The 24,292-nt window shown below is 39.6% G+C and overlaps 1 protein-coding gene across 3 annotated transcripts in view; it reads left to right on the top strand.

The window, feature by feature from the left end:
- The window catches only part of NBEA (neurobeachin), a 366,730-nt gene that overhangs the window by 141,467 nt on the left and 200,971 nt on the right, over nucleotides 1–24,292 (top strand). For all 3 annotated transcript variants that reach the window (XM_081197851.1, XM_081197850.1, XM_081197849.1), the window contains 2 exons: nucleotides 3,641–3,749; nucleotides 8,647–8,813. In XM_081197851.1, the coding sequence (XP_081053977.1) occupies nucleotides 3,641–3,749; nucleotides 8,647–8,813 (276 nt within the window). The remainder of the gene's footprint in view (nucleotides 1–3,640; nucleotides 3,750–8,646; nucleotides 8,814–24,292) is intronic.

Genomic DNA, 24,292 nt, shown 5'->3' with positions numbered 1-24,292 from the left:
GTGGATTTGTGTTTTGTTTCATTATTTCTATGAGCAAGTAATTTTTCAAACTGCCTGGGAAACCCCACAGAGTTTCCATGATTCTATGGATCAAGACCTAGATAAAGTTATAAGCGATACTCTTACTATAGGATATGGGCCAGAATCCAAAGAACTACTTATTCAAAAGGCAGTGTTACGCATGAAGTGCGCTCCAAGTCTGAATGATGCAAGAGGATGCAAAAATGGAATATGATGTATCTTCACCTGCACAAATGCTACCAACCTGTAGCCAAGTCTGTGTCACTTATTCAGATCCAAATGCATAAATCTTGTGTCAACATTTCTTACTTTTCTTCTTTAAGAGCATTCTTTATCATTTTGACAAGTGCTGTAAAAACTACATTTATTTAGATCTTTACGGTACAATCCTATACTAAGATGCAAGTCCTATTGAGTTCAGTGGGCTTATTCCCTGATATGGGTGGGTATAGGAGTTACTTTGAAGTTAGAAGTGAATATGTTTACCACTAGCCTAAAAAAAAATAAAAATGTGCTAAGCATTGTTTGGATGCACATTCTGTTTAATGTTGGCGATTCGGCCAGTGTGAAGCTCTCGGGGGCATGTGCCATGCATTTGTTGTTTAGTCATTTAGTCGTGTCCAACTCTTCGTGACCCCATGGACCAGAGCACGCCAGGCACTTCTGTCTTCCACTGCCTCCCACAGTCTGCTCAAACTCATCCTGGTAGCCTCAAGAACACTATCAAACCATCTCATCCTCTGTCGTCCCCTTCTCCTTGTGCCCTCCATATTTCCCAACATCAGGGTCTTTTCCAGGGAGTCTTCTCTTCTCATGAGGTGGCCAAAGTATTGGAGCCTCAGCTTCACGATCAGTCCTTCCAGTGAGCACTCAGGGCTGATTTCCTTAAGAATGGATAGGTTTGATCTTCTTGCAGCCCATGGGACTCTAAAGAGTCTCCTCCAGCACCACAATTCAAAAGCATCAATTCTTCGGCGATCAGCCTTCTTTATGGTCCAGCTTTCACTTCCATACATCACTACTGGGAAAACCATAGCTTTTACTATATGGACCTTTGTTGGCAAGGTGATGTCTCTGCTTTTTAAGATGCTGTCTAAGTTTGTCATTGCTTTTCTCCCAAGAAGCAGGCGTCTTTTAATTTCATGGCTGCTGTCACCATCTGCAGTGATCATGGAGCCCAAGAAAGTAAAATCTCTCACTGCCTCCATTTCTTCCCCTTCTATTTGCCAGGAGGTGATGGGACCAGTTGCCATGATCTTTGTTTTTTTGTGCCATGCATAGAGCTGCCCATAAAATCGAATGGAAACAGCTTTGACCATCTGGAACTTTTGTGTTCATTGATAGCTGTCCATGCACTAGAGCTTCAGGATTAGGTTGTATGCATGTATTCTAGGTAGTGTGGTCCAGTAGAGGCATGTTCAATGGTGTAGTTTGCTACAATGTCACATTTTAGAGAAGCATAGGCAGGTGACATGTAAAAAGAAGGAGCTAGTTTTCCGTAGGCATCCAGTATGTTTCCTTTGGTCGGCAATATTCCTAAGAGCACCTGCCAAACACTGTAGAGCAGGGCTAGGCAATGGGTGGCCTTAAAGGTTTTGTTAGAACTACAACTCCTGCCATTGCTGTTCATGACCAGTGCCAGATTTACATATAAGCTAAACAAGCTATAGCTTAGGGCCCCACTCTCTTGGGGGCCCTAAAAAAAATTAAGGAAAGAAAAAACTGGATGTACATTTCCAAAATATAAGATAAAAAACAAATAAAATAAAACCTATATACAGCAACAGTGTTTTGTGTTGTGTAGGCTCCTATGATGTAAGTATTTTCGCTCTATAAGACGCAACCGACCATAAGACACACCTAGTTTTAGAGGAGGAGAACAAGAGAGAAAAAAATCTCTCCCTCTCTGCGCAGCGCCCCTTCAGCGAAGCAACAGGAGAAACGCAGCACGTCTCCAACGAAGCGAAGCCAAGAGAGGGATCGATCCCTCTTGCTCTCCTGGCTTCAGCGAAAGGAACGTGAAGCCTCCTGAGCACACCGGGAGCGCTCCCGCTGCACTCAGGAGGCTTCGGGTGGCTATCCCTGAAGCCAGGAGAGAAAGAGGGATCAGTGCGCACACATTTCCCCTTACTTTTTAGGAGGGCAAAAGTGCATCTTATAGAGCGAAAAATACGGTAATGGGCTCTGCCTGCTAGCCTGCTCCCTAAAAATATCAACAGTTTGCTCATTTCTATATATAGGATGCCTACATTCTGCATGGACTGGTTGCATGGCAACATGTGCAAATGGCTTTAGATACCTATTAGGTCTGTTGTTGAAAAAGGACAGCTAGACATATAAAGGGCCCCATTACCTTCAGTAGCTTAGGGCCTCATCAAACCTAAATCTGGCCCTGTTCATGGCTATGTGACTGGAGATGTTGGAAATTGGCAGTGTATTTTTCTGGCAGTATGCTGAGCCAACACCTTTCCCCCCTAGAAAATAGCACTGGAAATTGGCATCCAACAACATCTAATTGGCCATAGCTTGCCCAGCCCTGCTGTAAGATACCGGAGTTGAATGCCTGCACTCTTTGCAACATGTTAAGAGATTGTGGCATAAACCTTGCAAACAATGCAGGGCAGTGACTTTGAATGGCGCAGTATCTAAGGCCATACTTGAAGATAGGGCAGAATATTGAATGGGCAGTAGTTTAAATTTGCATTTTTTGTGACAGCCAATTTTAGGCCATCATGTCTCATTATGGCACCAAAGTGCACATTATAAAGAAGGAAGCTTCTAGTAGAGAACATTACTTTTTCTGCAGCTTAGATTTTTTTCCTGAAACGTCTTCCTTTGAAGAACAGATACACAAAGGCAGGATTTTCAAAGCACTCATCACTGGCTTAAATCTGCTTCTGCTGAAGTCTGCGATAACACATTTATTGTGTTCTGTTGGATCAGACTTTTAAGCCAGTATTAAGCACTTGCATTTTTTCCAGAGAATAGATTTGGTTTCTGTTTTGTTTAAGGGGAGCTGAAAAGGGAGAAGAAGAGATGGTTTCAATCATCCATGATTTTGTATAGTGGAATTTTTAAAAGTTTGTTTTGTTCAAATTGTCATTGGCAATGAACAAAAACCTATGCAATTATAAAAGGTGTGATATGGCATTTATTTATTTATTTATTAAAATTATGATCTATCCTTTACCAAATGCTTCCAGGATGGAAATACATAACATAGCTAAAACACTGTACAAAAGAATCAAAACCAAAATCAAATATGCATAGAACTGTGAAAATCATCATTACAATAAAGTAAAATAACATGTTGAAATGAGGTAAGGATAATTACAGCTGACTGAATGGTATGGAAAAAAGTATTTGATTGCTTTCTCTGGACATACATAATCCAAATAAAAGTTGTTTATAACAACTACTACTTAATTATGTTAATAAGCTGGATATACAATTTATGTTGGTGGATTTTGTCAGATTTTGCAGATCAGTTTATTACCAAATTATTATTTTTTTCATGCTAATGTAAACAAATCCAGTTTCAGGTATATTTACATTTTATGTATGAAATGTTTTAAATGAAAATACATTAAGACTGATTTCAGTTAACTTTTCTCTCCAGACTATTGTGTCATGCAATGAAGGACCATATTGTACGTGTTGCCAATGAGGCAGAGTTTATCTTGAACAGGCAGAGAGCTGAAGATGTACACAAACATGCGGAATTTGAGGTAAGTCCAGCAGCTGATAAAACTCTGATTTTTCTGTTTTCATTCAGCTAGCATTTACACTGTAGCCTTTCCTTTCCTCACTTTACACTTTGAGGTCCTCCTAGCTCCCCAAATCTGATCCAGAGGGCCACCCTACATGCTTGCAGAATGAGACTTCCTCATCCTTTCTTGTCCCCTGTAACTCCCTACACACTCCTCAAATCCAAACCAAACAGTCTCCAAACTCTTCAGAGCAGATTTTGGGGGCACATGGGGTTGATGGGGAGAACAGAGGAATGTTGTGGGATACCACCCTGTGACATTGTACTCTACTTAAATAACTGATAATTTAGTCATATAGTTCCAGTGATTGCATTTATACCTTCCTCTTCCAAAAAACACTAGTTTTTTATTTTGAAAAATGCTGTGAAAAGTCATTTATTTAGACTTTTGGTGCACTCTGATACTCAGAAGGCGGTCCCACTGAATTCAATGAGGCTTCCTCTCAGACAAGTAGTTTTAACTGGGATTATCAATTCAATGGTCGTTGGTGCACGTGTGCCCACCAGTGCCTTTCTTTGTGCACACAGCAGCCCTTCCTCACCCCACCCTTTCCTACATTGCAGTTAGGCCTTGAAAGAAGCCTTGTATGGTAGCCAACAAAATAAATTGTCAATCCGATGCGATGTGGGTGTTCGAAGGGGTCACAGCCGAGGAAGGAAGGCTTAACTTACCTGTCCCCAGCTGTGATTTACACCCCCCCCCCAAATACCCCTGTGCCACTATTAGACTTGAAAGATTTTTTTTATTTGCTACATCGCCCCTCCCTCTCTGTAATTAGGCTCGCATATTGGTTCCAATAAAAGATTTTGGTTACAGAATCATAGAACTGTAGAGTGGGAAGGGATCATGTGGCTCATGTATTCCAGCCTCCTGCATGGACGCGGGTGGCGCTGTGGCTTAAAAACCACAGAGCCTAGGACTTGCCGATCAGAAGGTCAGCAGTTCAAATCCCCGCGATGGGGTGAGCTCCCGTTGCTTGGTCCCTGCTCCCGCCAACCTAGCAGTTCGAAAGCACGTCCAAGTGCAAGTAGATAAATAGGTACCGCTCCGGCGGGAAGGTAAACGGCATTTCCGTTCACTGCTCTGGTTCGCCAGAAGCGGCTTAGTCATGCTGGCCACATGACCCGGAAGCTGTACACCGGCTCCCTCGGGCAATAAAGCGAGATGAGCGCCGCAACCCCAGAGTCGGTCATGACTGGACCCTTTACCTTTATTGGTTCCAATAAAAGATTTTGGTTACAGAATCATAGAACTGTAGAGTGGGAAGGGATATGTGGCTCATGTATTCCAGCCTCCTGCAATTCAGGAATCTTTTGCCCAGCTCATTGTCCCAAGAAGGTTGGAGCTCCTTGGTTATAGGTTTGCAACCTTAGGCTGCAATTCTAAGCACACTTACTAGGTAGTAGGACCTGTAAAATACAGTATAATTTATTCCTAAGCCAGGCTTCCTTAACCTCAGCCCTCCAGATGTTTTTAGCCTACAACTCCCATTATCCCTAGCTAGCAGGACAGTGGTCAGGGATGATAGGAGTTGTAGTTTTAAAACATCTGGAGGGCCGAGGTTGAGGAAGCCTGTCCTAAGCTGATGTACTGTCACTATTGATGCACTATTGGGTCACACTAACTTTCAACCACTGGAGGAATAGCAATAATCTATCATGAAATGTCACATAAGATCAAGGATAGAGAAGGGGGGGGGGTTGTGTGTGAGAGAGATCAGGTTTATTGGCAACATTTGGCCAGCTCTCTTCACTGCATCTTTCTTATATGGTTTTGTTCTTTTCTGCATAGATTGAAAACAGAACTTTCCCTGATATTTTCTTTCTCAGTATATATAACCTTTACTTTATTCTGTCATCTGAGACAGCAGTCACTTGTCATATGGGATTGCAACAAATTTATTACGAAGCATATTCTGGATATTTTGAGTTTAGGTATTAAAAAAAAATCACATTTACAATTAAGTGTATGTCAGAGTGAGGTTTCATATTGCTTCAACAGTAAATAACATTTGATATTTATCAGAGCATCGTGCAGTAAACCAAGATGACAGTAGAAGATTGAGTTATCTGCCCTTTGAAGAATTTGTTGCGGTATAAGATCTGTCAGAACCGTAGACAAAATGAGAATATTCAATTAGCTTCCAGCTTCAGTTAGCAAATACAATTTAGAATATTAACCAAATTCCCTTAAGGGAAAAACCTAAGTCAATTTTCTAGTAAGCAAACTAAGATCTTTCTCAAATGTGAGATTCTTCAAGTTTTTCTGTTATCTTGCTATTTCAAAAATACGATACTTTGGACAGGCAGTATAAACCTGTTATTTGAATTAATATTAAGAGAAGTATTTAAATAACCATAGTTAGAGATGGACTTCTAGACATACTTCTGAGTTACAGACTTGTGTCCCCAGAAAACCTGTTCCAGAAAATTAGGAGTAGCTGCACAGAGAAGGAGAAATCTGGTATTATCTTGATGCACTCTTAGTAGCCCTTGGACGCACATGCATATAATTCTTTGAGTCCCTGCCTAAAAGGGCAAGGCATGTGATTGTGACATTTCTAAAGTACAGCCACATTTCAGATGCTTTTGGTCTTTATATTTGTTTCTGTTTCTACATTCGTGCATGCATTTTTTTAAATGAAAAATCTGCTACATACATAAGACTCAATTTCATATTTATTACTTATTTTGCTTCTGTTTTTGTTAACAATTATTCACCGCGTGAAAATCTTTTCAACCAAGTAATACAGTTAAATGTATCCTTTTCACTAACCTTCATTTTCGATGTTGTAAAGGTACAAAATCTGTGTGGTTTGACATAACTCTAGCTGTAGAAACTCTCATTTCGTAAATGTTATTGAGAAAGTCCAATTACTGTATTCTAGAACCACAGTTTCCACAGTTAACATTCATTCATTCTGTTAGCTTCTGTAATTGCTCAGAATGAAAAATGAACATTTGATTTAACTGTCCAATGAGCTGATGAAATATTAACCTCATTACAGAAGAAGATCATTGTACTAATTGGTGCTTCTTGGTACAAGAAGATAAATTGAAAAAATAATTAACCCCATAATGTCTGTGCTCTCAAAACAAATTTAGATAAACTTTTAGCATTACATAATGGGTAGAATATGCAGGATGCACAAATATATTTGCATGCATGCACACACATCCAAAAACACACACACTGCTTAGTATATAGTTTACTGACTGATCAGTAGGAAGTAAACTTGGTTCTATTCTCCAGTGTTCTGCCAATGGCCGTTTACTGGTGCAATGCTGGGGAGAGGTGGTTTGCGGTGTGGGCACAGCCTGGCAGGGACCATCTTTCCTGCCTTGCACAGCCATTAGGGAATGCACATGCCTCCTTCCATGGCCTCATGAAACACTGGGAACTGGCTGTTTAATATAGCCAATGAGAGATGGGCTGGATAGCTTGGCTGCAATGCCAGACCTGGTGGATGCAATTCTCAGTCAAGTCCACCTATATTTCATATAAGGAAATTGCGCTGGAGCCTCCCAGCTCAGTTCATTATGGGAATTCTCACTCTTCCACCCTGCATTGTTTGGTCCTGCCTGAGGTGAGCAGGAATGGAAAACTTGTTTGCCATATTCAACACCAGGGAAGGAACCCTGAGGATCATCTAGTCTGGTGGTTTTCACATCTAGTCTGGTCACATCTTTTTGGCTGATAAGGCACTGATTTGGATCCTTAGCCCATTGGGTACCCTGCTAAAGGGGTCCAGGAGGGGGTGTCTCTGTTCAGGAGACACTGGATACAGGGCCCGATGGGACATAGGAGCCTCCCAAATTGGCAGTCCTAGCACGATTGCCCTGGTTTGATATACGTTATAGGATGACCCTTAACTCGGGGTTGACCCAGCCAAAATAATCAGCAGGTGGGCTGGTTGAGCCTACTTACACAGTGCCTCTGCCACAGCCTACTGACATTTATCAATAAAGTTTTGGCCTGTTTTCAGCCAACACCAATGTCCTGTGTCTTTATTACCTGGCTCTCTCCTCATACTTGTCACGTGCATACTGTACTTGGGTCTACAATGAGTGCTTAACTTTACTTTTATTAAATTGTAATCTCATGTGGGTGTTAAACTGGTGCTCAGCTCAGATTGGGCATTCATATACGAGCTGGAGCCTCCACTCTTCGTGGCTCTCAGCTAGCTTACTTGCATATGTCCATCCTCTTGAGTAACCTCATCATCTCCTCTACTCCTGTTGGGGGAGGTATGTGGTGGGACCAAGAGACAGCCAGGAGGCCAGGCAGCTGCTGTGGGGATCTATCCTGGGACAAGAGTATCCCGATTCACTGGCTTTGAGGGTGGTGATCTGTTGAAGGGCTCTGTGCCCCTTGCTCTTCTGGGGAAACATCAGCTTCGAAGTTTGAACAAGAGTAAATTCTGATTTACTCAACAGTCACCAAATGTTGAAAAACAAGACACCATGTGTTCCCGCTATATGAATGCACTGGAGCAAACCTCAGGTTTGTGCCAGGGCTTCCCCACCCCCATGAGACAAGGTGAGGTGATCACCTTGGGTGGCAGGATCCACAGGGGCAGCAGATCTGGCCTCCAATGAATGTAGTCCTCTGTACCCACCCCAAAGCAGCTTCTGAGGGCCAGGGACCAAGAGGGACTGCATGTGATATGCAACTGGCTGCAGCTGGATGGTCAAATGAGCATATATCACAGACCCCTCTTGGGTTAGAAGAGGTGTCTCACTGCTTGCATTCTTTTTGGATCCACTGCGGGTGTGTGTGTGTGTGTGTGTGTGTGTGTGTGTCTTCTTCAGCCACTTTGCAAAACTGAAAAAATAAACATGCTTTCCCTTTCTAGTCACAGTGTGCCCAATATGCTGCTGACAGAAGGGAAGAGGAGAAGATGTGTGACCATCTTATCAGTGCTGCCAAGCATCGAGATCATGTTACTGCGAATCAACTGAAACAGAAAATACTGAATATCCTAACAAATAAGCATGGTGCTTGGGGAGCTGTCTCACATAGGTATGTTGTTAATCATCGTAACATAATTATATGCTTCTGAACTGGTATTTTAAATGGATGTGTCATGTCTTTCTAGTGAGCAGTCGAGACTGTAATGTAATTCACCAGAATCCGTTCCTGATCATACAGCTCATCCTGTGTTATAGGCATATTCTGGTACTGAATGGAATCTTATATTTAGGTTGTCTGCTATCAGATGAGGAGTCTGCTGTCAGTTGCTGGGTTTTGCACTCAGAAACTCTGCTGCCATCATTTATTTTTATTTATTTTTATAAAGTGAATGGTCCAGCCATCATTGCAGTATCTCAGAACCAAAAGTGGCCTTTCAGTGTCTTGCAAAATTCATTGTCCCTGCTTCCATGGCAAATATCTCCTGGTAGTTCCTTTGTCAGGTCACCCCAAAGAATTCATTTTTTGAAACATGAATCATGGAAGTGGAATGAATTATGAAAAATAGTATGTGTGCGAGCAAACACATAAACAGTTTATTGTTTATTATAATCACACGATTTAAGAGCCAAGAAGAAGAAAAAAATCTGTGGTGTATTGGTATATAGTTGGCCTTATAGTATAGTTTTACCATTTTATTTTTCCCTTTGTGTAGTAAGTGTTTTTATCAAATTTTTTGGCACCAGTTTCGCCTTTGTTCTCCTTCTCTCTTTTCGTATTGGGTCATAGTAATACTTTGAGAATGAGATTATTTGCTTTTAATTTTTTGTCCAGCACTTGTGGCATAAGCGTTTATAAACCTCACTTGACTTCACTAGATGAATGAAGTGTTATCCTGAGTTGGCAGTACAAATATACATGGGTAATGATTTCATTTCTTTCCTGTTTTTTATTTCCTTTTCTGCATTTTATTTACTTCTGACTTCTGTCTGTCTGTCTGTCTGTCTGTCTGTCTATCAGTCTATAGATAGATGTATGGATTAACAACCTTGGAACTCAAGATAACTCTTCGTTCATCTGGTGAACTGTAGTTCACAAATGCTTACACCATAATATATATATTTTTTATCCTTTAAGATGCCACAAGATTCCTTGCTATAGATACAATGGACTTAATAGAATACTGGTGCAGTGAAGAGACTCAGTGGGTTACGGTTATCTCTGAATATAAACTTTATAAAATGGACAGACTACGTGTATTAGGGATTGTATAAAAAAAAGAGCATAAGAAACTTAATGGGGACATACTTTAAAAAGGGTAACAAAGAGTCTTGTTAAATTGAAAGAGGGCTAAATATCTTCAAAATGCTTGGAGATTAAGGGAAAATAGTTTCCTCTGAAAATGAAAGTATTGCCCAAACAATAACAAAAAGGTAAAACTCTGGCAAAAGAAATGTAAGCTGGAGAAAAGTGAAGGAAGAATTTGAAGACTATAAATTGTATCATTTAAAAAAATAAAATAGTACCAGTAGGAGGAGTCGTTTCCTGATAACAGTGAAACCTCTATCTCTGCCAAAATCCAAAGTTTTATGGAAGCTCAAGTTCTCCAGTTAGGATGGTAGCCCTTTATTGATATGGGCTGGTAATATGAATCTGCATTTGTGGAGTGAAAATATAATGTTTAAACAATGATTAAAAGGAAGTGATTAGAGACAACACAGCTGTAAAGAAAGGAAGCATAGATCATGGAAAGCCTAAACAAACAGCCATCAAAATGACACAAATAAATAAAACAGTAGGCAAAGCTATCCTAAGCAGGACATGATGTTGAATGGAGAAAAAGCTGTCAAATAAAATGTCAGCTGAAATGCATGGTGCCAGATAAAAAGAGAAAATAAAAACTGAAGCAACAGGAGTGATTCTAGCTCAAATGATAAGGTTAAGTAAACACCAACTAAAAGTGAAACTGGATATTGAATGGTAGACATGAGAAATAATAATATAGAAAGGAAAGACTTTAGAAGGGAGTGGGGAAATGGGGGTGGGGAATGATAAAAGAGCTATATGATAATGAAATGAACAAACCTTTGAAACAAAGAGATTGAGACAGGACTTGCAGCAATTGAAACCAGAGGAGAAAGTATTCTTAGAAAATACATATTTCAACATCAAGGACATGAAAAGTGATTATCAAGTCATGGTAATTAAGTATGGTATGGGGATATTTAGAATAATGAAGGAAGAAAGCACATGAAATGATTGGAACAATCTACAAGTGTACTTCTTTCAAAAGGTTTGTTGTTATCTGCTAACACATCAATTTAACTCCTTGTAGTACATTTTAAATGATTCGCAGAATGCGTCTGCTAAACATTAAAACAATGATCCTAACAAGTTATTTCAACTGAAAAGCACACAGTTCAAAGATTATACTGAAACTCAACATTATTGATTTCAGAAGGAGTTTTGATTCCCTTTCTCACTGCCGAAACAGGTATTTTATTTAAGACAAACAAAACACAGGTACAACTCTACCTCCTAAAACAAAAAGTGATTTCAGGTAATATCGAGGAAGAAATTGCATAACATCATTGAATTGAAAGGGAGTTTGAAAGTCATCTAGTTCTTCCACATCCATGCAAAATGCAACTACACTATCCCTGATATTAAATTCCTTCAATGAGGGGGGGACCCACCACTTCCTGAGACAGTTTGTCCCACTCTCTAATAGTTCAGAGCTAGGGAGGTTCCTCAAACATTTAGTTGAATGCTGCTTCCTGCAGTTTCTGCCTATTGGTTCTTATCCCACCCTCTGCTGCATCAGAGTACAGATCTCCATCTTCTGCCCGACAAACATGTATGTATGTATATACCATTGCCCATGTCTTCCTTTCTCGAAACTAAGCTTAGTTTCCTGGTTCCTCACCCTCCTCTGGACATACTACACTTTTCCATTGTCCTTCTTAAAATATGGCACCCAGAACTGGATGCAGTACTCCAGACGCAACCTGAATCACACAGAACAGAGTGAAACTGTGACATCTCATGATGTCATAGCCCTAGGCTTCTCTTATGCAGCCTATGATTGCATTAGCTTTTTCAGTGGCTGCACCACACTGCTTGCTCATGTTCTGAGTCACTAAAACTTCTAGATCCTTTTCACACCTGCTGCTTTGAAGTCAGGTCTTCAGTATTCTGTACTCGTGCTTTTGATTTATTTTCATTTTCCTTAAATGCAGGACTTTGCATTTATCTCGGTTGATGTTCAGTGTGTTTATTTTGCCCAGTCTTTCAGCTTCTCAATATCATTTGGATCTAATGCTGTAAGCTTTCCTGGCCCTCACTCAAACTCAGGTTTCTGTTTCTGCCAAAAATTTAAATATGTAAATCTAAGCGTTACGATGGTTAAAGTGACAGTAGGTGAATTGCATGATTAAGCACAAGCTGAGATGTTGATCCAACAAGTGACAAACCCTCTGTCTCTTCCTTTGAAGAACAGGGTGGGCATAAGCTTTCACACAGCGAACAATAGGTTTCTCTGGTCTGGGCAAGCAAACAGATGCTTCCTGGAGTGTGCTGAACCTGTGAGACTTGTTCGTGCCAGTGCTGGCATCTCCATGTATCCAAATTACTCTCAGGCATCTCCTCAGGAGAAAGCTCCTTACTGACAGGAGTGACAGAAGGAGCTGGCAGCATGGGCAGCAGCTATCCCTTTAGGGTACTAAAGGTGTTTGAAAACACAGGGTCTGGCAACCCACTTGAACCTTCCCCAGGATCCATCTCCTGATTCTCTCAATCACCAGCCCCCTCCTCCAGCTGAGACATTTCTTGAGGGCCCAATTTCACCCCTCCCCTTGGTTGTCTAGCTCCAGCTCCTCAATATCCTCCCCTTCCTCTTCAGGATCTTTCCATGATATCTCCACAGAGCTCATGACATCAACTATCCCTCCCAGCTCCATGTTAGCTGCAGATTTTGATAAACACTCCCTATGCACCCTCATTCAGGTCATTTATAGAAATGTTGAACAGCACATGGCCTAGACAAAGCTCTGTGGCACTCCACTTGGGACGTCTCTCCAGGTTGACAGAGAGGCATTAATGAGCACTTACTGGGTATAGTAATTTAACCAGCTGTGAATCCTATTAACTATAACATCGTTCAGCCCACATTTTACCATCTTCTCAGCAAGAATTCTCAGTGCATAATTTTACTATATAATAAAGAAATTAGAAAATCAGGAAATGGGTGCTTAGTTTCTGTATCAATTTGCATTTAGGATTAATTGCATGCTTAGCTTTAATTGCCCACGAAGGGATCTCCACTGGAGTGAACTGACTCAGGTGAGGTAAGCCTTGCCGACCCCTGGCTTACATGTTTGTCTACTTGCTTGCTTTAAAAATGTGTATGCTACTTTTCACATAAAATATCAAAGTGGTTCACAATATACACAGATCAGTACAATAAATAAATAGCAAAAGCACCAAGATGAATAATCAGTGCATAGTACAGAAACTACAGTAGCCAGAACCAGGAAATTTATAATATCAGCAGTCAGGAAATACTAGAGAAAATAGGTAAGTCTTCAATTCTTTGTTGAAGTTCCTCACATTGGTAATCTCCTGATTTCCATGGAGAACTCATTCCACATAGCAGGTGCCATGATAGAGAAAGCCAACCTCTGCATCCTGACCAACCATTCCTCAGTAGGCTGCAGTGCAGTCATCCGTAGTCCACAGTGACCTGGGTAGATTATGCGGAAATAAGTGGGCTCATAGATAGTCTAATTCCAAGGGGCTCAGGAATTTATGAGGTTATCATTGCATGGTCACAGGAGATGAGCTATCTCTGTTCAGCAATAGTCATAGCAGCATAGGAGCTTAAGCTGCCAACTGCTGCTCCTCGCAACTGAGATACAGCTACAGAGATGGATCCAGGATCACCCCAAAACAATACGCCTGCCCTTTCAGAGGGAGTGCGGTTATATCTAGGTGAAAAAATCATTTCTCACACCATAGCTTTTGAAACTCTAGTCGCACACAAGTGTCTAATTCATTGCCAACTTGCACATTTTTGGTGTCGTCCATGAGCTTGGTTGAGATATAACCTATTCACACATTTGAATCTTCAGCTGAAGCCCTGTTCTGGTTTCTGTTGAATTGTAAATGATCATGCAGAAGTATCTTCTTAAATGTAGCAGCCAAGTTTTTTAAACTCCTTCCCGCTTAGGCTTGCAACTATTGTAAGAAAGGGTTTGTTGTTCAGCAGACTTTTCATGGAGTGGTTTGTTGGGTTCTGGGTCTTGGCCTAATCACTGAAGTGCACAGTTGGTGAATACTGTGAGAATACTAATGTACTTACACAAAGCTGACTGAGTACACACAAAGCTGATTTTCACTAGGAATGAGGTAGGAACAGAAATTCCCCTTCTCCTTTAGTTAATTGAGCGTTAAAAGTCACTGCAACCCTCATTCATTGCAACTGTAGAAATTCATTGAACATTTACATGAATTAAATAATATTTTATTAGGAGTATTCTTTATTAAATTTCTATACAGCCCTTCATCTGAGGATCACAGAGCAGTTTAAAATTTTGCAATAGTTTACATGTTTTGCACGTGGAATTTTATTTCTGGATATTTAATAGAAGAGCTTCCTGTCAGTAATGTGTGCTTTTGGGTAATCTTTTTTGGAAACTACATAATGTAGAAAAGTTGTTAAACTCTTTAAGAAAAGCAATAGGCAAAAAAGAATTTAACCCCCCCCCCAAATGATGCATTATTTCCATGACCTAAGTGCTATGTGGCAGCAGCTGAGCTGTACACTGTTTTTAATGCTACATTAACTTTTCCATTAATGCTGCTGCTGTAAAATATTAAGCCCTTAAGCAATATAAATCTGCTGTCTGATTTTTGTTGCTTGATACATTTGCTATAGTTGCTTCTTAAAATCATCACCGTCATGCTTTCTGTGAGGAAGTGGCTTTCCTTTTTGTTGTGATGTTAGGTTGGCTGGTACCTGGAGCAAAGGAGTCTTATTAACATCTCCAGAATAAACTTAACTCCGTATCAGTTGATTTAGGATCTTATAATCAAAGGAACATGCCCCATAAGCACATACAGTGGCCACTGCTAAATTATTCTTATTTGGAAAGTCAAGTGTCTTCTCATTCTAATCTTACATAACAGTGCACATCATGGGCTCTGGAAATATGCAGCCACATGAAACCATTATCACTGAAACACATAGTGATGACACATTTTCTTATATTTCCCAACGAAGGATGGCCAACAGCCTTTTATATAATAATTATCAACTATATTTTTTGACTTCACCCCTGGAGGCGCACTTCATTGTCTCTTGGGACAGGTGGAGGCCCACAACACTTTTATCCCACTTTTCAGACCATTATTGTCTCCCAAAGCGGTTAATACAAGAAGAGACACAGGCCCTGCCAGCAAGCTTACAAATGAAAATTACAATACACACAATTGAAGGGGATGGAGGGCAAAGGTAGAATGTTGAACTGCAAAGAATTGCCAGTTTGGGCCAGGGTGACCTTTTCTTGTTGATGTTCTTGCTTCAGTCACAGTTGGTGGCTCTTGTTCCTTGGTCCGATGGATGGGGCCAAAGTGTCCTTTCTCCTTGTTTCTGCAGCCTCAGGGAAACTTGTCAGTTGGAGCTGAGCACCCTTTCTGGCAGGGAGTGGAGAAGAAACACCATGCTCTTTCTTTGACATCAGAACATAAGAACAGCCTGCTGGCTAATAAACCATTTTCTTCCACTCTGTCATAGAATTGTAGAGTTAGAAGGTGAACCCAAGGGATATCTAGTCCAACCCCCTCAGATGCAGAAATCACAGCTTATTTATAGCTATTTATACCTTTATATCTATTGATTTGTGGAAAATGTGATTTGTACATGAAAATTTGATTTCTATATGTGCTGTGTCTCTGTACATTTTATGCCATTTGGCCATGAGTTGAAGTTACGTAGCCATAGATGATGCTCTAGGGCAGCCTTTCTCAACCTGTGGGTCCCTAGATGTTGTTGAACTACAACTCCCATCACCCCTAGCTAGCAAGGCCAGAGCTCAGGGATGATGGGAGTTGTAGTGCAACAACATCTGGGGACCCACAGGTTGAGAACCGCTGCTTTAGGGTAACATTTCCCAGACATCCATAGTTCACATGGAACCAGACTAAAATATTAAAAAATGCATTTAAAACAGCAAGTCAGCAGCTGATTAGGTTAGCACATTTTGACATCTAGAGAAGCCTGGGTAAATAACTGAGTTTTAAGAGATATTTTACACACCCAACAGATGAAGTTGCCTGAACCTCCCAAGAGTTGGTGCTATAACAGAAAGGGCCAGTTTTGAGAGGCTTCCAATGGCAATTTGTTGGCTGCAGTCTCCTCTGATTATTCTAAAGGTTGATTTGGCCTATAGTAGTAGAGGTGGTCTGCTAGTTATCCTGTACCCATATTGTTCAGCACATTATATGTCAATAATGAAACTGTGAGCTTGGCTCGGTAACCAATAGACAGCTAGTGCACATCCTTCAGCACCAGTGTAATATGTGTGTGTGTAGATGTATCCAGTGATTTTTTTCTTAAAAAAAATGTTTAGGGGTACAGTGCTACCTCAGGTTACATACGCTTCAGGTTACATACACTTCAGGTTACAGACTCCGCTAACCCAGAAATAGTGCTTCAGGTTAAGAACTTTGCTTCAGGATAAGAACAGAAATTGTGTTCCGGAGGTGCGGCGGCAGCAGGAGGCCCCATTAGCTAAAGTGGTGCTTCAGGTTAAGAACAGTTTCAGGTTAAGTATGGACCTCCGGAACGAATTAAGTACTTAACCCGAGGTACCACTGTACTCTCATTTTGACTCAAGAAAATCACCCTTTTATAGTTCCAATCAGGAAAAATAAACACAGTAAATCGACAAAAGTACAAGATTCACAAAATGTTTAGGGGTATGTGTACCCCTGCGTCCCCCCAGAAAAGAGCATTGGATGTACCACTCAATATTCTAGCTGCAGCATTCTGTGCTAGCCATGGCTTCTGAACCAAGTGCACGGACAGCCAAACACAGAGCATGGCACACTAATTTAACACTAATTTCTTGCTTTTTATAAGACACTAACAGGTATGGTGCAGAATCTGATCACAACTGAGACAGTGACACATAGGAATAGGAGTTAATCCTCCCTCCACCTGCACAATGGTCCCAGTGAAGATCACGCTTCTCACACTCCTAGAAAGAGGCAGCCAGTTTTAATTGCAGCTTTTCCTCCAAGAGAAAAAACAAAACTGAATTTGGGGGTATAATTGGGATTGAGGCATAGGAATCACAGGGATCAACTGCCTTCCTATCTGCCTCAGTCATGATTATGATTGTGCACCTGCTATTTCTTTTATTTTATTTAAAGGCACACGAAATGCAATTGCCAGTTTATTTTATTGACCCTGAGATTCTGAAGAAAGACAGTGGTGAGCTGGGGTTCCTAATTGGTGGGATATGGTAGGCATGGCTATGAAAGCATAACAATAGCTGAAAAGGCAGAAACCCCAGGATGCAGTGTTGTGGAAGAAGGGAGATGAATATTATTTTGCTGGGTGCATAGGACCTGGCTGTGTGTTTCTTCTTTGGAAAGAAATCACTGTCTGTGTTGGGAAGTAGGATGATGCAGTTGTCTGCTTTTTGTCCTTTTTCAGAGAGTGAACCATATCATTTTGAAGGATGGCCCATATATTGATACTATGTAGAAGAACACTTATAATGTATTTCTAATCAGAATGATTTAGAATTCTATAATGTGTTAAATACTGGCTGCCTTGCACCTGGTGTTGCTCGGGAATTTTTTAATTCAGTGGTTAAAATCACTGCAGTTTTGAAAGGTTCTGCCTGCCATCTTGATTCAGAATGGCATCCTGTTGTATACAACATAGACAAAAACCTGCTCCTTGATCTCAGGAACCGCCATGCAAATTTGATTACAGTTTCTTAAGAGATTTCCAAATGCATAGCGGACAGGCAAACAAACAACTTTCCAAAATATAGCTAACTTCAGTACTAAGTTGCTAACTTCAGTGATGGGCATTGCAGTTGTGGTGCATTATATTGTTCATATTCTATCTTCTGTGTACAAATCTCCCAAGTTGGAGTGGTGGGAAACAATATGGATGTGGTTAGGGGGAATAGAGAGAAATATCACCCTTTGCCTTATGATAGATCTCTTGCAACTGCAGTGTTTTAGAGATTCTCACTTGTAGGGAGCACTTTTCATCTTCATATTGACAGGGAAATGCGAATAGACAAAATGTTACATTTTTATGGTAGTTAATAAGAATTTAGTTTACATCTTCAGTCTTTTGGCACTATGCTAAAGCTGAGAAGCCTTTATTTTATAATGAAACAAGTCTATTAGATCTTTATGAATCCTGAGGAAAACATCAGTATCTGTATTCAAAATTTAAAATGAACCAGATCTATCTGTTGAGAACTCTTTTGGCAGCGATTATTTTCACTGTCATCTAAACTGTATTTCACTAGACCTTTCAGTACCTTTTGTTGATGAAACAAAGTTTATGAAATAAATTTCAAGATTATTTTCAGTAAAGCTGATGATATATGTTCTTTTACTGAGGTTATATCAGAAAATCAATATTTGTAAAATTGAAACAGTATAGGTTTGTATTGATCTATGTGGCTAAATCAAAACTAAAGGCTTTGTAACAGCTTTCTTAGACAGCCAGCTACCTACTAGTGGCAAACTATCAATTTTAGCTTTCTACTGATAAATCAGCTTGAAAATTGGATGTCAAATTTTTTTCAGTGAAGTAGTGATTTTTTTAATGCCCTTTAACCTTCCCTTATATATTAGATAGGTTTATAAGGCTAAGCTTACCTTCCATAGCCAGTTGTAAAAAGAAGAGGAGACATTTAGATGGTATTGTTTGTATTTTTTCAGAGTTCTTGAAACCTAATATTATTTCCTCCTTTGTGTTTGCTCATGAGCTTGGAGAATAAATATTTTGAGATTAAAAAAAAAATCATCTGTGATATTTCAGATGGATCTGTCTTTGACTCTATTTCAAGCAATGGGGATCAATCTTAAGATTTCAGGAATCATTTGCTTCCTAAAGGGGGAGCCTTGATATTTTGCATTAAATGATTGATTTCTTGCTCTGGTGTTAAGATAACAACTGTTCTAACTGCCAATTACAACTGTGCAATAAGGTGTTAGTTTGTAAGATTGCATGCGTGTTTTTTCTCCTTTCCCATTTTTATAACAGAGCAGATGGCAAGCGTCGTCTTAGAATGTACCTCAGTATGTTATATGGTCTAAAGTAGGCTATAAACCCTTTGACTATAAGGAATACAGACTTCTTCTGAGTGTAATGGTATAGTCCTTGATGACATTTGACAGTACTATACCTTTATGCCTCTAGTCGAGACCATAAGTTAACTTAGGAAAGGGTATTGATTGTGAAGTTTTCTGCTGGATAATTACTTCTTGCTGGAGAAAAATGTGGTGTGTATTGATCTGGATGGAAGCATTTCAGTTGCAGTTTCCCTTGGTTAACAGTGAGTGTCATCTTTCAGCCATGATAAATGGTAACTTTGTGGCTCAGTATAATTACTTTGTGGTGAAATGAACCACTCAAACTCTTCTCCTAACCCCCTTTCCCCTTATCAAGGGGCTACCACAATCTTACGTTGCAGGCCATGATTTACTGAACTAATCATTTTCTTAATAGAACAAAGTCTTCTCCAGTACGTTTTGGAGTAAATATTATTATTATTTGAAGCAAATTGCTTTATTTTGAGTCTGTAACTGTGTTTCTCCCCTAGCTCTTGTCAGTTTATCTTGACCAGAAAAGGACCTTTCCCTTAAGGCCATCTTTTGACTTCAGTGATTGGATTCAGAGAACAATTTGAATGTGCAGTATTGTATCATGATTTCATCAGTGCAGAAATAATACTGTAACAGTCATTTTATTCAGTAGTCCCAGAGTCAATGAGGATAGGATGGACTAAAATCTAAATAAATATAAAAATGTAAACCACAATGTCAATTTACAGCCACAGTATTTTGATGCAAACAATGCTATAATACATGTTGCATTTTGAAAACTAATGACTCTGGTTCCATGCCTTATATTTTACAGGACTACTTACTGTGTTACAACTACTACTACTGTCTCATTAAGCATACTGAAGAATAGGCTTATTATTGCCTTGGATTTGTTTCCAAAAGCCAATTTTAGTGTCTAATTCTAGGTCAATGACTCTGCTCACATACAAGTCCAGATTACATACCAGGGGCAGGATCTATTCTACTGCCAATTGGCCCCACAGTTAATTCTTCCTAATGTCTAACTTAGCTTGAGGCTATATAGTTCTTTCCCTGGTGATTAGCTGACTGAATAATTCAGTTCATTTATATTGTTGCTAAGATATTTATAGACTATACTGTGACCCTATGTCTTGCTGCTTATAGTCTGTCTAAATTTAGCAGATTTAGTCATTTTCATAAATCACCATTTTATGTAGGCCGTTGGTTGCCATTGGCAAATTCTCCATATTCTTGATGTTAGGCTGTTTGACACAGTGTTGTAAGGAGCCCATCAAGTTCATATATTGAATTTTAAAATGTAATTTCATGTACACATTAAACTATGTGGAATTTTGTGGTTTGGAGCAAGGAGGTTATGTTACATTTCAACTGTGCTGCCTCACACCAAAAAAATCAGTTCCACTCCTACATAAAACAACTAAACTAATTTCTGCTAGAGTTAACAAAGGTTTTGTGAGGACTGGTGGCAGTGGCATTTGTTCAAGTGGTGGTGCAGTGTTGTTAGTTCTGCTACTCAGATGTCTACACCTAACACATGGGAAGTGGATAGGCATCGGGATGGGACCAGCAGTGTGGCCACATTGTCCCTCTCTGTGGGTGGACTCATTTCACAAGTAATATTTGTTATTTTTGGTGCAACAAACATTATGGACGTTCTCAAAGCATTGCATACAATATGGATTGAAACAACCTAAGGAGAGTGTAGAAAATAAAGATTCTGCTCATGTGAATGAAATGCCTGCATGAATGAAAGTTTATTTCTGAAGTGTGCCTCCTCTTCTTTTCACTGTTATTTTATCTATCAATATTTTATCTATTAGTTCCTGCCTTCCTTTAAAGCCCATATAAGGCAAAATTGCTTTTTCCTTCAGAAGGTATTGTGCTGTAGGTATTTGAAGTTACAATAAACTTGTGCTGATTTTAAACCATAAACCCATATAACTTCATTTCAATTTAATTGTTAAGTTATAGAACAAAACAACATTAGTTGAAAGAAAACAAAATAAGAAGCGCATATTTAGAAGCAGCTGATCAATTTGTAAAGAGAACCACTTTATCTGTTCTCTTTTCCTTTACAAAATCCAATAAACTGCTATTATATTCCTTTTAAATGGTTCCATTACTAGGATTCTATAACAGACTAATCTCTTCATAATTATAATAAATGCCTATAATCAAAGCAGGAACCATTTAAAATAGGAAGAAAGACTGTTTTCCATCAAACACTTTGTTGTTCTCTGACCTTTGGAGCATTAAGCTACAATATAACACTACCTATAGATACAACATAGCTTTTTCAATTTAGCTTGCTCAGATAAAAATAAGTGGTTGAGATCAATGAAAATGTGGATTGACATATTAATAGTTTGTTTGTTTTTCCTTTTCAACCTTTCTACAAAGTAGGAAGAATTAAATGGATAAGGACACTAGCATCTAACTGGGTATAAAATCTATGGAATTTAGATTGCAACCTTTGTAATTTAGTTAGAATGTAAAGATTCCTTTGAAAAGAAGAGCGATATTAGAAAACTCAATCAAAGTGAGCTGCACATACCACTGTTGCGCTTTATGAAAGTATTGTTTTCCTTAACACAAAAACTGGTATTGTATTCAGATGAACAAACAATCATTTCCAGAGACATTTAAGTAACTGAAGGCTGATAAGATTACGGGAAATGACTATATGTGATCAGAATGGCTTTCATCTGCATTTTGTTAGACCAAGCATTGATTTCACTTTTCAGCTGTGAACAGCAAGAGGCCAGCTGTGGCCAAAGGAGCGAGCAAGCAGTGAACTAGGGTCACAACAGAGAAAATGCAACACTTTTAATGATTACAGCTTAGCAAAAAAATCTTCATGTTACAACCGTTTGAAAATTATGTATCCACTGGATCCGCAGACTTGTCAAAAATAGTGGATTTAAGTTCTGAGGAATTAAACCTTTGAACTGTAGTAAAATAAGTAAACATAATTATAAGGCAAAAACAAACAAAGTGGGTCAAATACAACTTCAAGGCAGAAACAAGTACATTTAACTTAGTATTCCCAGATGTGTTGAAGGGAAATTTACGAAAGTATTTTGAAAAACAAATTCCCATTTAAAAGCGTTTTAGATTCAGTGAAACTAACCTTTCTTCAAACCCTTCACAGTTGTCCTAAAATGTTCTAAAACTATTGTCAGGTATATTTTTAAATAGCTAGTGTTTTAAATAGCTAGCCGTTACTCAAAGAGCATATTAACGTACTTCCAGTCCATTGTGAATGGCGTAATACAAAATGTCTACTGAAATACTGATAGTACGCTAAGTGTAGCTTTAAAGGGACACAAATAACAACCTAGTGTATAGAGTACTAATAAGATGTAATTTCTGGTAGCATATTTATTATTATTTGTATTTCCACATATGAGCGTTTTAACATTTATTTTCATTTAAATCACCATCCCTTTTTCTCCTATGCTTTCTGATAGCTTGAAATCTAATTCCTATGCTTTGTGATAGCTTAAAATGATCAAAGACACTTAAAATGCAATGAATGCAACAATAGCCATACAAATATTAAGTCACAATCTCTACCTGTAAATTTGAATTTGACAAGAGGCAGGAAGGGAAAGTGTTCATACAGGAGGAGTTGCTTTCCCAGATGCTTACATCCCAGACTATCAAAAACAGCACCTTGAAATGGGCCTGGAAACCCCAAACCAGCCAGTGAAATTGTCTCATTTAGTACAGGTTGGTTGTGTTACTGCCTTCCGGACGTAATAAGAAGGCAAGCTGTAGCATTCAGGTCCACTGCCTGCCGTTTCCATATCATCTTCAAGGGTAACCAGACACAAGCACATAACAGCAGTTGATCGGCCATCCACTGTCCTGTGGGAAGGATCCCAAGAGAAGCAAGCAGCACTTCAGAGTCTGCACTGGCTAGACCAGGCATAGGCAAACTCGGCCCTCCAGATGTTTTGGGACTACAACTCCCATCAACCCTAGCTAACAGAACCATTGGTTAGGGATGATGGGAGTTGTAGTCCCAAAACATCTGGAGGGCCGAGTTTGCCTATGCCTGGGCTAGACAATCCCTGCAGGGCTCATCTACCATCAGCTGCCCTGATTACTTTTATATGTTGATATTGTTTCTTTGCTGTTGTTTTGCAATGTATTTCTTTTAAGCTGCCTCTGAAGGACCTGTATCCTAAAAGTCAGGATCTCTTGTAAGAATTGTAAGAAAGAAAATCACTTAATTTGCATCATTCCCTCTAATAGTAAACTTGGTCCCTAATTATCAAGTGAACAGTGCTAAGAAAAAACAAGGCATTGTTTCCCCATAGTAGTGAGCCTTTTTATCTGGGAATGTGTGTGTGTGCGCACACGTGTGTGCGTGCATGTACACACAAACTTATCAATTGAAATAAATTCAAAATTTCCTTTTGCTGCCTTCAACCTTTTTGCGGGGTGGGGTGGGGAAAATGTTGCCAAAACATAACAGTACAGTCCTCAGATCCTGGATTTATTCATTTTAGTAAAAGCAGCTCTCATTTCTAGTCTGGGGGAAAGGGTCAAAAAAGGAAGAAGAAGTTGGGCAGACTGTGTGAATCTAACAATTAAGTCTATGAAGCCAGTTGGACCATTAAAGGTTGAAAGGGTCAGTATAATCCTAAGACATTTGCATTGTATAGCATAGCAGTTGAATGGTAGAGAAGAAGGAAGGGCTCCTCTGTGAGCCTCAAACAGCACTACAAGCTTCTAGCTTAAGGCTGCACAACATCAGTTAGGGGCCAGGGTTAAAATGCAACATTTTATTGTGAGACTCTACTTGTATTTTTCTCTTGTTAAACTTCTTTTTGATATCTTGGTAGGGCAGCAGTTGAAGAAGGAGCAAAAAGGGTTTTCTTGTGTGTGTGTGTTTCTTGTGGCTGATTAGCTGTTTTCCCTGTGTAAAGGTCAGAGGGGGCAGGGTTTCTGTTGAGGCAGGGGATTAGCTGTGGGAGGAGCTTATCAGAGTTTGTAGGGCAGCAGTTGAAGAAGGAGCAAAAAGGGTTTTCTTGTGTGTGTGTGTTTCTTGTGGCTGATTAGCTGTTTTCCCTGTGTAAAGGTCAGAGGGGGCAGGGTTTCTGTTGAGGCAGGGGATTAGCTGTGGGAGGAGCTTATCAGAGTTTGTAGGGCAGCAGTTGAAGAAGGAGCAAAAAGGGTTTTCTTGTGTGTGTGTGTTTCTTGTGGCTGATTAGCTG

This window comes from Podarcis bocagei (assembly GCF_964188305.1).
Source record: "Podarcis bocagei genome assembly, chromosome: 6".
NCBI lineage: Eukaryota > Metazoa > Chordata > Lepidosauria > Squamata > Lacertidae > Podarcis > Podarcis bocagei.
Note: the sequence above shows the minus strand (reverse complement) of the source record. Positions and strands in the feature narration are given on the sequence as shown.